This window comes from Ruditapes philippinarum, unplaced genomic scaffold (assembly GCF_026571515.1).
Source record: "Ruditapes philippinarum isolate M1 unplaced genomic scaffold, ASM2657151v2 ctg614_1_1_1_1, whole genome shotgun sequence".
In the NCBI taxonomy this organism is placed as follows: domain Eukaryota; kingdom Metazoa; phylum Mollusca; class Bivalvia; order Venerida; family Veneridae; genus Ruditapes; species Ruditapes philippinarum.
This window is the reverse complement of record NW_026855959.1, coordinates 447229-462746: the sequence shown is the minus strand read 5'-3', so window position 1 is coordinate 462746 and position 15518 is coordinate 447229. Positions and strand designations below refer to the sequence as shown.

The 15518-nt window shown below is 32.7% G+C and overlaps 1 protein-coding gene and 1 long non-coding RNA gene across 2 annotated transcripts; both read left to right on the top strand.

Moving 5' to 3' along the window:
- The first annotated feature begins 1594 nt into the window (after positions 1-1594).
- On the top strand, positions 1595-4759 carry LOC132744951 (CUB and sushi domain-containing protein 3-like). The gene is made up of 4 exons (XM_060733743.1): positions 1595-2056; positions 3070-3267; positions 4009-4145; positions 4652-4759. Exons 1-4 carry the CDS (start codon positions 1708-1710, stop codon positions 4757-4759), a joined length of 792 nt encoding a protein of 263 aa, XP_060589726.1. The 5' UTR covers positions 1595-1707.
- Positions 4760-6809: 2050 nt separating this feature from the next.
- Positions 6810-8257, top strand: LOC132744947 (uncharacterized). The gene is made up of 3 exons (XR_009627770.1): positions 6810-7052; positions 7255-7343; positions 7808-8257. It is a non-coding gene; the product is annotated as an uncharacterized LOC132744947 (long non-coding RNA).
- The last annotated feature ends 7261 nt before the right edge of the window (positions 8258-15518 follow it).

Sequence of the window (15518 nt, the reverse complement as noted above, 5' to 3'; positions counted from 1 at the left end):
CAGTATTATTTAAATATATTAAGTCTCAATAAACTTTGTACTTAGTATTCTGTTTGCTGCTTATTTTTACCAGGTGATCAGAGAACAAAATGTTAAAATTTAGTCCACTCTATGTCGGTTGTCCGTCCACTCATACTTTGCTTTAAACAACTCCTAAACCAATATCAATAAATCTTCATAAAATTGTTTAAAATGTTCCATTTCATGCAGGGTTTGCATTGGCAACCAAAGGAATATGATTTTTTTAATCTCGTATCAAATATGAGCAGGTCTTGTCTTATTTACCTGTCAATCATCAACACAAAAGTTTTGGCAATCCAAAATGTAATTACAAAGGAGGAAGTAATGATTACTTATAAACGATACCAGGTAGCTATGTGATAAACTTCATTTTGTACAACAAATTGATTAGATATAGCAAATGTGTTTGGCTTAAACCACTGAATAATGTTTATTGGCTCGAGCCCAAACATGTGTTGAAGTGTTCCTGGTCCGAAGAAAAAAATAAGTTGATATATACACTATTAGTTATAAAGATTGTTGACAGGTTATATGGTCCTATATAAACGGCTTTTTTGTAAATATAACCCGAGCTGCTAGGATACAGCAAGCATCATTTTTTAGAGAAAAAGTAAGATTTCGTCATGAATCGACAGAAACGTGTATATTATTAGTTATAAAGATCGTTGACAGGTTATATGGCCCTGTATAACGACTATTTGTAAATATAACCCGAGTCGTAAGGCGAGGGTTATATTGCAAACAGCCATTTGTATACGGCCATATAACCTGTCAACAATCTTTATAACGAATTTATAATACAGCAAGTACACGTGCAGTAGCTTAATAAACTAACTCAATTGTGTTACGGACAGATAAACAGACGACTATATGTCCCGGCTACTTTGTAGCAGAAGGCACAAAAATGAAGAAACAAACAACCAGGTCATGTCTTTACCGTCAACCACGAGTAGCCATTACTTTGCCTCGTTATTTCAAATTTTGATGCATTGATAACCAAGTTAATGGTTCCATAAAAAGAAAACTCATGAATTCACAACAAAACACGATACTGGTCATTAATCTGCTGGTAGCTATGCGACAAGTGCAGCTCAAGACCAACCTATACAACGGTGTCATCTACACTGTTATTTAAATTTCTCATAAAGTGATGAACTGAAAAATGATTAATTTAAATATATAGCATGGTAAAGGTTAAACCTCGAGGGATTTTCTGAATATTCTCTGCTTGGCAATCAACTAAATAATTTTGCATAATATGAGTAAAAAAAAGAACATCAAATCTTATTCTTTTAACCTTGATAATTAAAAAACTTAGCCTGTAATAACAAGAAGAAGAAAAATACACCAAGTAAAGAGCGTTTTAGTGTATAAACGATTGATTTATGTATAACTGTAACGAATATTCATGTCCGCTATCCGTCCATATCTACTCAATAATGATAGCTTCTTTTAAACATACACACTTAATCTTAAACATTTGTCATTCCCTTCACAATTATATCAATAAAAGTCAATCACAGACGACTTTCGATAACACCCCCTCCCCCTTTAATAAATGACTTTCCACATGTATACATGTACCTCCGGGAGTCGCATTGTGGTTCTTGTTTTGACTCTGAATTAAATAATTACTGAATTAATTTTGGATTTTATGTCGTATCTTTCAAGGCTCCTTGGACAAACATGGACACGATATTGTTTAGGATCTTTATTAGTATCATAAGTTATGATGCCATTTTAGCCGATTCTGAACTCCCTTGGTGTAATCCAGATTGTACATACTTAGCTTGGGAACCATGGACACCATGCGAACCTTCAAGAATCGAGATTCAAGAGTCAAGATACTGTGAAATAAATGTTCAAAGACGTAAACGGAGTTTTGGAACGTTGAATGACTGTAATGAACAATTTAAATCATGTCATACGGAAGAGGTTCTTTGCGGAAGTTCGTGCGATCTCGTCGCTTGGCCCGAAAACTGGCACCCAGACTGCCCATGTCCCGATGGATATTTTGGTACTTGCTGCCAGCAAGGTTAAGTAATATCAAAATTATTTGAATGTAAGGAATAGGGAACAAAACGTTGGAAATATTTTGTTATTTATGTACATGTCATTTATAATGCTGTTAAAAATTGTCTTTTGATGAGCAAACATTAAAAGTTGGCTTATTATATGATATGCATGTTTGTTATATATTACTGAAACCAGGTCTTTTTTTATTACGTTACATAAGACGGTAAGATACCAAAGGTAAGGCCATTACAATTAGTAGTAGTTTGACTTTCTTACAAAATGCTAAAACTAAACTTGTGACCGAAAAGCAACAGAAGAAACATATGGTAACATTTTGAAAACTAAAGCAACGCCAAAAATAATTAGATTTTGAAAAACAAAAAACACAAAAAAAACACAAAGAAACCAAAACATTTCTTGAGCATATTACATAAGCCTTAAACAGAGCAGTATTTTGCAATTTTAATAAAGTCTTCCGTTTTCTGCTGACATGGAAAATGGAACATATAGTTTAGAAGATAATAAAAAGATAAGCATTTTTAATTGTTTTATTTGATTAAATTTGGCTTGTTCATTTATGTCGTGCATCATATTGAAAAACTATATATACTTTGTAAGAGAAAAAATTGTTACCCACATGTAATTGCTTTTAAAATAGTCTTAGATTTAATAGCTCGGAATATTTACAAAAATACAAATTTGACTGACGCTAAAACTAGAAGCTGGCTAATTGTAAGATTGCTATCCGGAATGACAATTTATTTACTCTGGTAACCTGTAAGCACGGTTAATTTTTTTAATATCATAAAATTATACAAGTGTAAAATAGACTATAACTTTTTGTAAACCTTCTCTAATTATACTGATAATATGATAGAATATAAGGTATATTTGTAAATATTACAATGTGATATACATGGATAAATATTGTAAGATATAAGGGGGTGTAACCCCGGTCCTCTCATACTTATTACTTATTACGTGGTGAATAAACGGGGTTATCTGTCTTGCATCCATGAATGTCTTTTGTAGTTGTTCACTGCGGTCCTCCGCCTACCATTAAAAATGGAAGATTCAAAGAAATTGATGCCGAAAATGGTCAAAGATACAGATTTAAAGATTATGTGGACTACACGTGCGAGAAAGGATACAATATGACGAAATTGTCATATGGGTGGATGTATTGTGATAAGGAAGGAAATTGGTCGGGAAAATTGCCGGAATGTTTGGGTAAATACACATATATGGACTCCGTGACCGAGTGGTGAATATTGATGACTCGAAAACATTTGTTTTTCATCGTTGTGGGTTCAAATCCCGTCATGTAAAGACATTATCAAGCTAGCTTGAAAGTCGCCGTATGACCTTTACCGTGTGTGTGCGTGCGTGAGTGCGGCGTGTGCGTGTGTTGGTGCGCGCGTGTGTGTGTGTGTGTGACTTCGAATCCAACAAAACCAACAAACAAATATGGCTATCACCATCTACACTAATTACAATTTTTCCGTTTTTATTTTCAATATTAAAAATAAATGATATGCATGGTTGAATTGAAATTTAACAACGCTTTGTACCTTTGGTTTAATCTCATTTGTTTCTGAAAATTACTTGTATGATCATACTTTTTATTGAAAAAAAAAGTTTCGACCACCATAAATAATAATTTACATGTTAATTATGTGCGATTAATGACTGATTTTGTATTATTTACCACCTTTCTACTACGTGGCTAATGCAGTAAAGGGTTATTTTGTATATTTGACCCCCGCATCACTTGCCTAGCTTTTTATATTCCTATGTTTTCAACAATCGAAAATGTTTGGTTATCTTGCTTAATTTATGTGGATTAATAATTGATTTACATTATTGTACTGTATTAGTTAATAAATTCGTGTACATAGTACTTAGAGAAGTTCCGTACGGGTCGATATAAGTATACAAAGTTTTATGATAATTTTTTAAGGTATCTTTCAGTTGTGGAATGTGAAGAGCCAAAGTCTATCGAGCACGGTTCCTATCGCAACAGGTCAAACAAATATGTGTACAACAACGAAATAACTTATACATGTGATAAAGATTATATTATGACTAATTCGTCAAATGCGAAAAGCGTATGCACAGAGACTGGGCAGTGGTCAGGAGTGTTACCAAAATGTCTATGTAATTCAATTTTCAACTATTTTGAATTAGTCAAAGTCAAAAATGATATTTGTTTGCTATTCTGTTTAAAGAATTATATAAATATATGCATTTTTATCTTGTAAAGTCGATAATAAACACGTTTCCATATGCATTTTAATTCAAAATATCACCATATATTGCTGTTCAAGTTGGTGATAGCTAGGGTGCGCGGTCTTAGGAAACGCTTACCACTACCGTCCATGAAAATGCCCAATCAAAATGAGTCTGCAACATTTTCAATTTTTTCCGTTTTGGACATTCTTTATTTTTCTGAATTTTTGTTTATATTATAACAAGTATGTAAAGTGCCGAAAATGTTAATGAATTGAGTATTTTACTGCATGTATCTTAGTTAAAGTAAGAGCTATGTCGTATTGACCTTCTATACCTAACTATAATACGAATGCACACACAAAACAACACTTTTATGTTTTAGATGCTGAATCGTGTAGAAGTACGCCTTGTGGCAATAATGGAACCTGTACAAACCTTCTTGATGGCTATACTTGTACATGTACTGTTGGTTGGATGGAAAAGACTGTGAAAAGTCCACACATGGTATGGTATGCTTATTCATTTATAAAATGGGTAGATCTTCCTTTAACCCTTTCCCCCATGAGCATATTGTGAAAAATGGCCGTTTTCACTGAAAAGCCTCCTGTTACAAGTTCAAACTGCTATGAAACTATGAAAAATGCTTCAATACTAATCAAACTTGGCACAAACGTTGACTGGACCATTGCCTTTGTAACGACATGCTCAGTCTTAAATTTCCTGTTACCATGGCAACGAGGGACATCTCAAAATTGCCAAAAATCACTATTTTGCCTCGATTTTTTCCATCAAAATTTATTTCAAAGTGCTGCAACTTCTCAAGGGATTGAGATAGAGTCAAAGGCTTTTCAGCGTTGGTTACACGTTACATTATGATCAACCTGGGGTCATTTTTAGCCTCTCATAAGTCCAAAATTTTCTTGGCGATGAGGGGGACTGCCGCCCCCCTTCAAACCCCCCTAACAGAAGGGGGCACATCCCCCTTCTGCCAACCCCCTGATGTATCTTTTGGATGCGGGGCGGCGCCGAAAAAGTGCTCATTTTTTTAAGCAACATTTCTAAAACGAAAACATGTGTTTGGGGCCCAAATAGGACATTTTTTCACTATCTGAGGCCTAAAAAGGGGGGGGGGGGTCAAAAGTGCGTTGTTTCGCGTATATATGAGGTAAAGGGTTAAAGTATTTCTTACACAAATCGAAGTAGAGAAATGGTGGGGAGTAGTTTTACTCAGGAAAATGAATTATTTGCCAAGGCTACTGCTTTATTAGTTTTAACTTTTCGTTGTTTTGTTTTGTTTTGTGTTTTTGTGCGGGGGAGGGTGCAAAAGGTGACAAGAAGCTATGATGGTCCTTAAACGCTCACCTGATTCCATTAGTACATGTACCTCATTATTGCTAAGTTTCCTCAAAATCAGCCAAGCAGTTGAAGAGGAAAGGTCATTATGCAGACTGTAATGATTTAAGCAAGTTTTGTAAAGAACCACCCGAAGGTAGCCATATTAAATCCAAACTTTGCCTGGCAGTTGAAGAGATGTCCCTTGAAGCTTATTATCTTGTTTAACATTCGGCAGACCGGAACGATTTAAAAGAACATTTTTTGAAAGAGTAAAATGATCACTCTGTATAATTTTACGAAAATCTTCATAGTTATTCAATTTTCAGCTATATGTTCCATCTTGTTCAGTAGACTGGAATCGCTTTAGCAAATTTTGTAAATATCACTTGATGATTAACTGTAGACTTTCATGAAGAAAACTTTCATGATGAAAACTATCAATCATTTGAGGGTGAAATCGAGGGTTTAGAATAAAATAGTTGCAATTCCTTTGAGGTATAACTGTCACGCATCAATTCCTCGAAATGTCCGAAATGTCCTATAATGTTTTTTCTAGTTTTAGCTCTGGTAACCAATTAGTTTGACAGATCGGATCATTTTAGCAATTTCTGAAGGACTACCAGGACCATTCCTAAAATCTCTAGCATAGTTGAAGAGGAAGTGTCCTACAAGCAAATTTCTTTTTTTTTCTTAGGTCTGATCTCAATCTTGCTCAGCAAACCGTCACGAGTGTAAAACAACGTTTGGTGATAATTGCTATGAAGTTTCACTAAAATATTTCCAGCTGTTATGGAGAAAATGTTGTGGTTGTTTTCTTGTTAAAAAAAGAATAACAATTTTAATTAAAAAAAACCAACGTAGGATCATTTCTGTATAGGTTCATGCAGTTAAGGAGGATACGTCATTTAAAGCTTTTTCATTTTTTAACTCTGGCAGCCATTGTGTACAACAGACGCTTTTTTTAAAAGACCACCTAATTATTACTCCCTTAGGAGTTCATTAAAATATACAATAGTTGAGGAGGAGATGTCGTTTAAAGGTTTTAATACTAATCAAAACTCTCGCGGTCATTTTTTTCTAGCAATCATTTGAGCATTTTATGAAGAATCATCCAAAAATAGTTCCTTTCTAGTTTCATCACTTAAATTCAACTGTAGTTTAGAAAGAAGTTTTAAAGTAAATGTTAATGATGGACAACGAAGGGCAGACACAGGGCGACCACAATAGGTCACATTGAGCATGTTGTTGAGAGAAAAAAAAAATAGCGATTCCTACTTCAGTCATAGAATAGTGAAAATAGTGACATATTAAACATGTTTTCTTCTTGATTTCAGTGGCCAAAACAACATTGTCGCAGTAGTTGGAAGTGTCCTTGGTACACTATGTTTTTGTTTAGTTCTGGCATTAATACTTATGTTTATTTTACGTCGAAAGAGGAAGGAAAAAAGGTATTACGTGTTCATTATTGTTTGGGTTTTCGCTGCCATTGTTACGTGTATTGATTAACAATCTACTTTATATTTAATTTGCAGAATTTACATGTATACAAAATACAAAAAAAAAACCAAACAAAACAATCTGGCTTAAATTAAAGAAAGGTTTTATAGTGAATCAAAAAAGGAATAATTTTGATTCGTTTATTCATTGTAGTGGGAAGTCAACGGCCAATAACGATTACACAAGTCCGGTTACAGATACATCGGAAGAACATCAATATAGTACCATTGACATGGTACTTGGTAAGGAGATGTTTTAGCTACATTTATGATACATTTCTTCAGCCTTGTTTACTGCGCATTTTACCAGAGTAAAAGACAAAATTTCCTGTCAACAAACCATAACTTCAACAATAAATTTCGCTGATATACAGATCTGCCACACTATTTGTCAAAGTTATTTCTGTATAATTATTAAATAAAACTCGAGACTGTAATCTTAATTGATATTGCTAAAGTCGACTTAGGTACGTGAGATATGACTTTCACCTTCCATATCCCTCATTGACATATTCAATCACTAAATCTGCATATTTTCAATTTTCTTTTAACTGCTTTCTTAAGATTTTCCCTTTCTTTATTGAATAGTTTTCATCGGTTTAATGAGAAGCTCGATCGTGGCGTCATATTATAGTTTAAAAATGAAAACCATTGCATTAGTATAAAATCCTAATCCTACTCAATTACATGATTTATTTTTATTCCAGACACACAGACACGACAAAGGAACGACGCGTATGAAAATGGAAGAATCGCGCCCTTTTGACGTTTATTTTACATGCATCCAACATAGAAGTCTTTAGAAATTTTGTTTTCAAGTTTCATTATGCCTTTTTTCTTGAAACAAATTTAATTCAATTACATCCAGTGTTGCAGATTGAATATTGCTTCAGTAGATGCTACGGGATGTAAGATATGTTGTATCTTTATTATTGCTCATGGACACAATCATGCTTTACTTCTGCTTTTCTTGCTCTCTAATTAAGGGATCTCCTAACAATTTTCCAGTTTTTATACAGTGAAGATATTTCAACCGTGTTTTCAATAATTCAGGTCTGCAAATATAAATATGAAAGGATATGTTGTTGTTGTTTTTCTTCAACTCGTAAAACAGATGCGGCTCATTAAAGAAAAGCATTTTGACAACATGGGTGTAGTTGTGCTTGACTATGAGGGTAGAAAATGTGCCCATCTGGTGGAACGTCGTGATATCACTTACAATTCATTAATCTTCTAAATTCAATTTTGTTGTTGTTTTTATACTTGATATTCATTCAGTTATTACAAAAAAGTCAGAATTTGTTTGATATGAAACCTGTTCATGTTTACTGATACTCAACTGTTATCTCTATAAATGCCTGAACGATGGCACATTGCATTCATCAAAGACATCTTTATTTTGTGCAAGCATTTAATGGGGTTAGCTCTAACTATAAGAGGGTTATTTGATAAAAACATGGACCACGACAATTTTCAAGTATATGACCAGTATTAATAGTTCATGGTCACCCACAAATACTTTAACAACTCTTTGAAAATTTTGTTTTTGTTTTTTAAAGTACAAAGCATCAATTTGTGTGGTATTTATTGCATAAGTTTAGTGAAACTTACTGTAAGTCTTTAACCTTAATACAAAATGTAAATGTAGTAGAAATTACTAAGATTTCTTACAATTAAATCTATTCATTCGCATTTACAAAATGAAAGGAAATCGAACATAGAAATATGCACACATGCATTTTTTATTTAGTGCTTCTAACGTTGGCAAATCAGATGTTGTTTTTTTTCTACGACATAATATTTATCCAATTAATGTCAAAAGTTTGTTATAAATGTTTCTTGCCGGTAGCATGTAAGGAGTTGCTTAATCTCACATTATAATAATAATGGTGTACAAATGGTTCTAAGTAGAGTTGAGGTATGGCGACTGAGGTGGCTATTCCAGACACATCATAGAATACTTTTTTCTACCGAGTCACCACTACGCCAGACCTCCAACCCTTCGAATATATGTTGTACCCAAATAAGTGCAAATTGAAACAATGCACACCTCACAACCTGCAAGTTCTTGAGATAAAGTTCATGGTTCTTAGAACATGATAGCTGGAATAATTTTGTAGAGATTGAATAGAGGTTGCAACACAAGTGTGGGAAACTATTTTGAACCAAGAGGAATTATTCATACAAAGTTTGTAGAGGATTAAAAGGTAATGGTATTTACCAAATATCTTTCATCTAAGTATGGTACAGTATGTTTAGTCAATCCGAATCTAAGGCAATCAGAATCACACCATTTAATTTCTTTTTTATTTATTAATTAAAACAAAATGATACGTTCCTAATGTTTCCATAGACAAAAGAATCAGTTGATATAAGTTTTAAAAAATGAGCACTCGTGTGTAAGGAAATATATTGATGTATATGTTTTGAGTGATCCAGGACTACTTAAATGACAAGTAATTTACATAACCTTTGCTTTAAATGAAGGCTTTGATATTTTCAAATAACCTTTTCCATACTTTCTGTTTAATGTTTGTCTTATGTTTTGAAATAATCAATTTATTTTTTTCATGTAGATTTCTATTTTTTTTTCTTCATGAGTGTTTAATGTCAAGATTTCAGGAAACGGGAAAAAATGACACCTGTTACTATAAGATTGTGTCATATGAATGTTACAACCTAAAGCACTCAAAAAATATTGCAAAAATAACGCTTTTCATCTGGTGATTCCGATTGCCTACACTGACTGTAGTTCAGTTGTTGTTGTTTTGTTTTTTTAGATATGTTTGAAATGTAAGTCTATCTATCCCGGATCGGGCCATTTTGTTTCTGCGGTACTGATTCATATAAGTTTTGTAGACTTCATTAAAGCAATACCACATGCAAAATATTTACGCTCTGAGCATTAGAATTTTAAGGAGATAGTTGATTTCCAAAGTATATTTTAGTTCTGGTAACTTGTTGATACATCAGACTGGAACTATTCTAAAATATAAATTTTGTAGGTAAAGTTCCATCTCTGTGAAGTTTTGTAAAAATCCTAGGGACATTTTTCCCATCCAAGTGTAAGTTTTGAGAGTACCCGTACATAAGTCAACGGAAGTTTAACATTTCCCTCATTTATTCCGATTTCATATTCTACTGTGTAATGAAAATTAGTTTGAAAATGAGCATATTGCCAGTATAGATTTTTGGACAACGGCGACTGACTTACAACAGACAACATATCATAAAGCTCACCTATGAATATTTTGTGCTTAGACGAATTAAAACATGGTAATGTGTATTTCTTTCAAATGGTTCCCGATCCATCTTTAAACAAAGATGGTTTTATTTGTTTAATTTGTTTTATTTTTAGTTACATAGACACTGCAACTTTCACTTGGTGAGGAAGACCTTAGGTTCCTTTTCTTCATACATTATTTCTGGCACGAGGTGACATGTGGGTAGACCCCATCAAAGTATGCAACACAATAAAATGGAAAACAAAACACAAACCTAGTTGTAATATTTTAATTATGCCATGGCAACAAATAAAAAGTTTTGGAAAAGAAGGTTATACAATAGTATAAATAACATATTAAAGTTAAATATTCAAAATTCTATTTCATCAATTATTTCATACATCACATAAATAATACATTGCATGTGGTTATGACCAGACTGCACAATATGACATTCAAAATAACAATTAATAATGTTCATGTAAATTTATTTCAGATAAATTTAGGTATACTAATCAACTTGATCTGAAAGTTAACATTTCAGGTTGAATTATCTTACTCTCCTATAGACATTGGGAAAAATGTAACTTTTACTACATAGACCCCCTGAGGAAAGAACAACAGGTTTTTTTTTATGAAATACATTCAGTGAACAAGATAACTCTTTTCATAAAAACAACTTTAAATACAGGGTGGAAAAGTGATATTACTTTGAACAAGTGCATGATAACCAACTGAAACTGATACAAAAATAGCACAAAGAATAAAATAAATGACAAATTACATTAAGACAAGCAAATCAAACAAGTTGACACGAGTTCACTTAAACAGTTAAACTTAAGTTTTGTTCCTGAATGTAAAACGCTAAGTTACATGTACCAAAGATTATGAAGCAAAATAAGATGAAATCATAATTTTAACCATACCTACATTTATGAAATAAATTTAAGGTTATTAACATTTATTTTACTAATAGTTTGAGTCTTTCTCTATTGAAAGTTATTTGAATACTACTTAAAGAAAACAAATAACTGAGATCGGGGAAAGTGGTTATTCTGGAGAATATCAGTTCAGGTTTAACCAGGGAGGCTCATAGGTCCACCAATAAGGCTATTCATTATATTATTATTACATTCTCATATAATACAACAAACACTGTAATCTCAGTGAAAAACAATCACAAATATAAAACAATAATTAAGTCCCAATTACCAAGAATCTGACCTCATTAATTAAAGCTTCTAAATTAATGCAAAAGAAGATATGAAAGAAAATAATTACATTTCATTGATTAACAAAATTCCAAAAAATATTAACCTATTTTCCTGAAAAATCCTAGATGTTACATGAAGTGCAATATTGTTCAAAATACATATTATTTATACTGTGAATAATAAAAACATGCAGAAAATCCTCATCAGAATATCTGAATACTGGTTAAAATTTTGAAAATAATTAGTCCTTATTTGACTAACCAAATGTGATGTCCCTTTCCTTAACCTTAAAGACTTACCAAGATTATCTCCCTTTGTCATGATTAGATATATATACTAGTTATTGATTTAAATAAATTAACAATGTCATAACTTTAAAGCAGCATGCCTCCAGATTATGCTAACTTTCATGAAAATTAAGAAAATGTGTTTAAAAGTATTATTTAGTGAAATAACCAAAAGGAAGCAATTTACAAATTATCAATTGCACTTACAGCCCACGTAAATTACAAAAAAGAGGACAAAATATGCAAAAATTGCCCTTACTGCATTAGTAATGCAGTAGAAATATAGTTATAAATACTGAAAAATCAATCATTAATTGCACATATGATGTAAATTATTACTTGAATCTTGAATATTTTTACTTTTCCTAAAATCTTAGTATATTTTTCTCAAATTTGATTTTATTGAAATATTTTCGCTCATCTGGAGGCATGCAGCTATGCAAAATATTACACAATATTTACAAATTTTACATACTGTAGCATAATAATTTGAACAGATTCCTAACTTTACCACAAATTAATTCAGTAAAAGAAGATGAAGCTACGGACTGTAGGATTATGGACATTGTTAAGTTACATGCAGTATGTTTATGTACAGTATTGTACTGTGCAGCTAGGCTTTTATAGTTTTAAGTATGTACAGGGTGGTTTGCATGCCTCTTGTAACAGTCAAATTTGGACAAGAAAGAAACATACATTATCTAAGGTTTATTTCGAGGTAATCATTAAGCTGCAAATAACTATTATACCAGTATACATCGATTGACTTCAAGTTTGTTCATTCACTATTACTCGACATTCAGTCTAAGTCTCTTGTTCTTTTCTGTATTTTCAAACCGTGTTCATTGTTTCTGAATAAATGATCAACAAATAGACCACGTTCTTATTTAGAAAGAGCAAAAGCGAAGTCGAAACAGGGTGAAAAATACTTCTGAATGGACTCAAAATATTAGGAAACGAATGAGACAGAGTGGTAAAGAACACACTAATAGTAAAGGTGTGATAAAAAGAGCAAGAGAATTCAAGACAATAAAGGACTGTCAAGACAAATGCAAATGTACATGTTCAAGTAAGTTTTCACCTTCCAACAGTAAAGAGATATTCAATGGTTTCTGGGATATAAACAATAGTGAGAAAAATTGATTTTATTCAAATGCTACAAACAGGATCTTAATAGAAAGAAGGGGAAAAAATCTGAAAATTCCAGTAGAAAGTATTCTTTACAATACTATCTCGAGAGAGGTATAGATAGAATTCATTTTTGTAAAATATTTTACTTGATATTAGTGCAAAGCACATTGAATACTTTTACAATCGACAGAATGGCTTCGAAGAAAAGCAAGGAAAACACTCTAAGAATAAAATCTCAGAATAAAAACGGGAAGGCATTCGTCAACATATCAAATAATTTCCAAAAATACTGGCACATTATTAAGCAAAGAATATCTAGAAGCAAATGTGTCACTCTGTAAAATGGATAAATTGTATATAACTGAATGTGAGGGAAAGCATATAAACCCATTGAAAGGAAGCATGTACCGAAAAATATTCAAAACTGAGTTTTACATTGGATTTCACCAGCCAATACAAAGTGATTGAATCACATGACATTCCAATTCAAAAGTTAAGGTATGAAAATCACATAACAGACAAACAGAGCACAAGAGCAGAAAGGAAGAACGACCATGAATGTTGCGACAAGAACACAGCAGTTGTACGTTTTGACATGCAAAATTTATTGACATGTCCTCGAGCAAACATGTCTTAATTAGGAAATTGAATGTTTTCAATCTGACGGCATGGTGCAGCATAAATAAAAAGGCCTATAATGTATTGTGGTCTCAAAATGATGCCAACAAAATTGGGAGTGCAGTTATTATTATTCTCAATGATATAATTGATAATTGTTCAGAAATAGAAAAGTTACTGATGTGGTCTGGAACCTGTGTGCCAGAAATCAGGAATAGCAATGTTTTTCTCATTCAGGTTCATTTGTGTCCATATGTCAGATTCATGTCATACAAACATGGAAAGAATGGCTGTCAGGAAACAAAGAAAACATGAAAGAAAAGGCAGAGTTGCTCCAGAAGTAAGTATTTACATTATATTACAAATTATAGTGCTTGTACAAATATTGTGAGGTATTCACAAAAATGATATTTTGACCGTTTAACTATATTTCAATTGTACTTATGTGTATAAAATTAAGTTGTGAGACTTGATGGAGTATTCATGAGGGATAAGATAAACTTATAGGACTGCTGTGTTTTTTTCCTAACTAGAACTGCCACTGTCATGGCATGAATACCCCTGCATACATTGAAACAAGATGGTTTCCACAGAAAAGGGTAATTTTGGCACCATGTCTTTGTGGTGTCCTACAGCTTGATGTAAATCGATTGAAGACAACGTATATTGGTAGAAAACTAAAAAGAACAAAACACTCTTAATTTTGCTAGGAATATATAATAGTTAAGAAGTTATTTCTATTAATAGTTGTATAATTAATTGGCATATCTGTTAAATAATTCATATTGGCAGAAATGGTTTGACTGTTATAGAGAATTTATGACACTAAGGAGTGATACAACAAATGGAATTGAAGCGCAACATAGGGTATTTAAGGATATTTCGCTGAAAAAGCATGGTTTTGTTGGAACATTGGTGGCTGTTGTCGAGGTGCTTATGGACAAGTATTGAGAGATGAGTTGACTGTTATAGAGAATTTATGACACTAAGGAGTGATACAACAAATGAAATTGAAGTGCAACATAGGGTATTTAAGGATGGAACATAATAAACATTCTGGCTGTTGTCAAGGTGCTTATGGACAAGTATTGCCCTGCCTAAGGACATGGACTGTAGAAAGATGTATGCTGCAGATGTTCCAGACGTTAAAGGAACCGCCCTAAAAAGTTTGTGAAACACTGTATGAATAGGATACCACTTGCTGTTGGAACCATACAGAGGGAAGACACCATTGTCAAAGACATTAACACATGTTCAGTTTTTAGTCTAGATAGTGGTTACACCTACTCTGTTACCTTCACAGAATTGTGTCCTAAATGCTCCTGTCAGGATTTCAGGAAAACACATTGACCTTGCAAGCATGTTCTTGGGGTAATTTCTTTTATACCCAAATTAACGTTGGCTAATCTCAGCCAAATGTATACTGGCCAGCCCTGCTTCAACATAGACAACAATAAAACAGCTGAATGTGAAGTCGAGGAAACAAAAAAGAACGACCCATCCTACTTGAATTAGCACAATCATTCATGTTCGGATGTAATTGTAGCCGAATCTTTGACTGATGTAGAAACCTGCCTACATGCACGTAAACAATGCATAACATTAGCCAAAGAAATAATAAATGACATTTACAGTTTGGACAATTTACAAACATGAACTTTCTCAGATACTGTTCGATATATATGACTTTAATTTGGTCTTAATTTTTTAAGAGACTTAAAGAAATATCAAGTTCAGACTCAAAAGGAGTGTATGAAGAGAGGGTTACACTTTTAAGGAAATGGAAATATACAGGAATTGTAAGAAATTACAACGTTGGCTTGAAACAAGATGGTTTCCACAGAAAAAGGTAGTTTTACTTTCTACTTAATTATGTTAAAGAGCTTTTGCTTTGTTGCTAACGAATATGGTTTCTGCTTTAGAATCATACATATGGTAAATCAA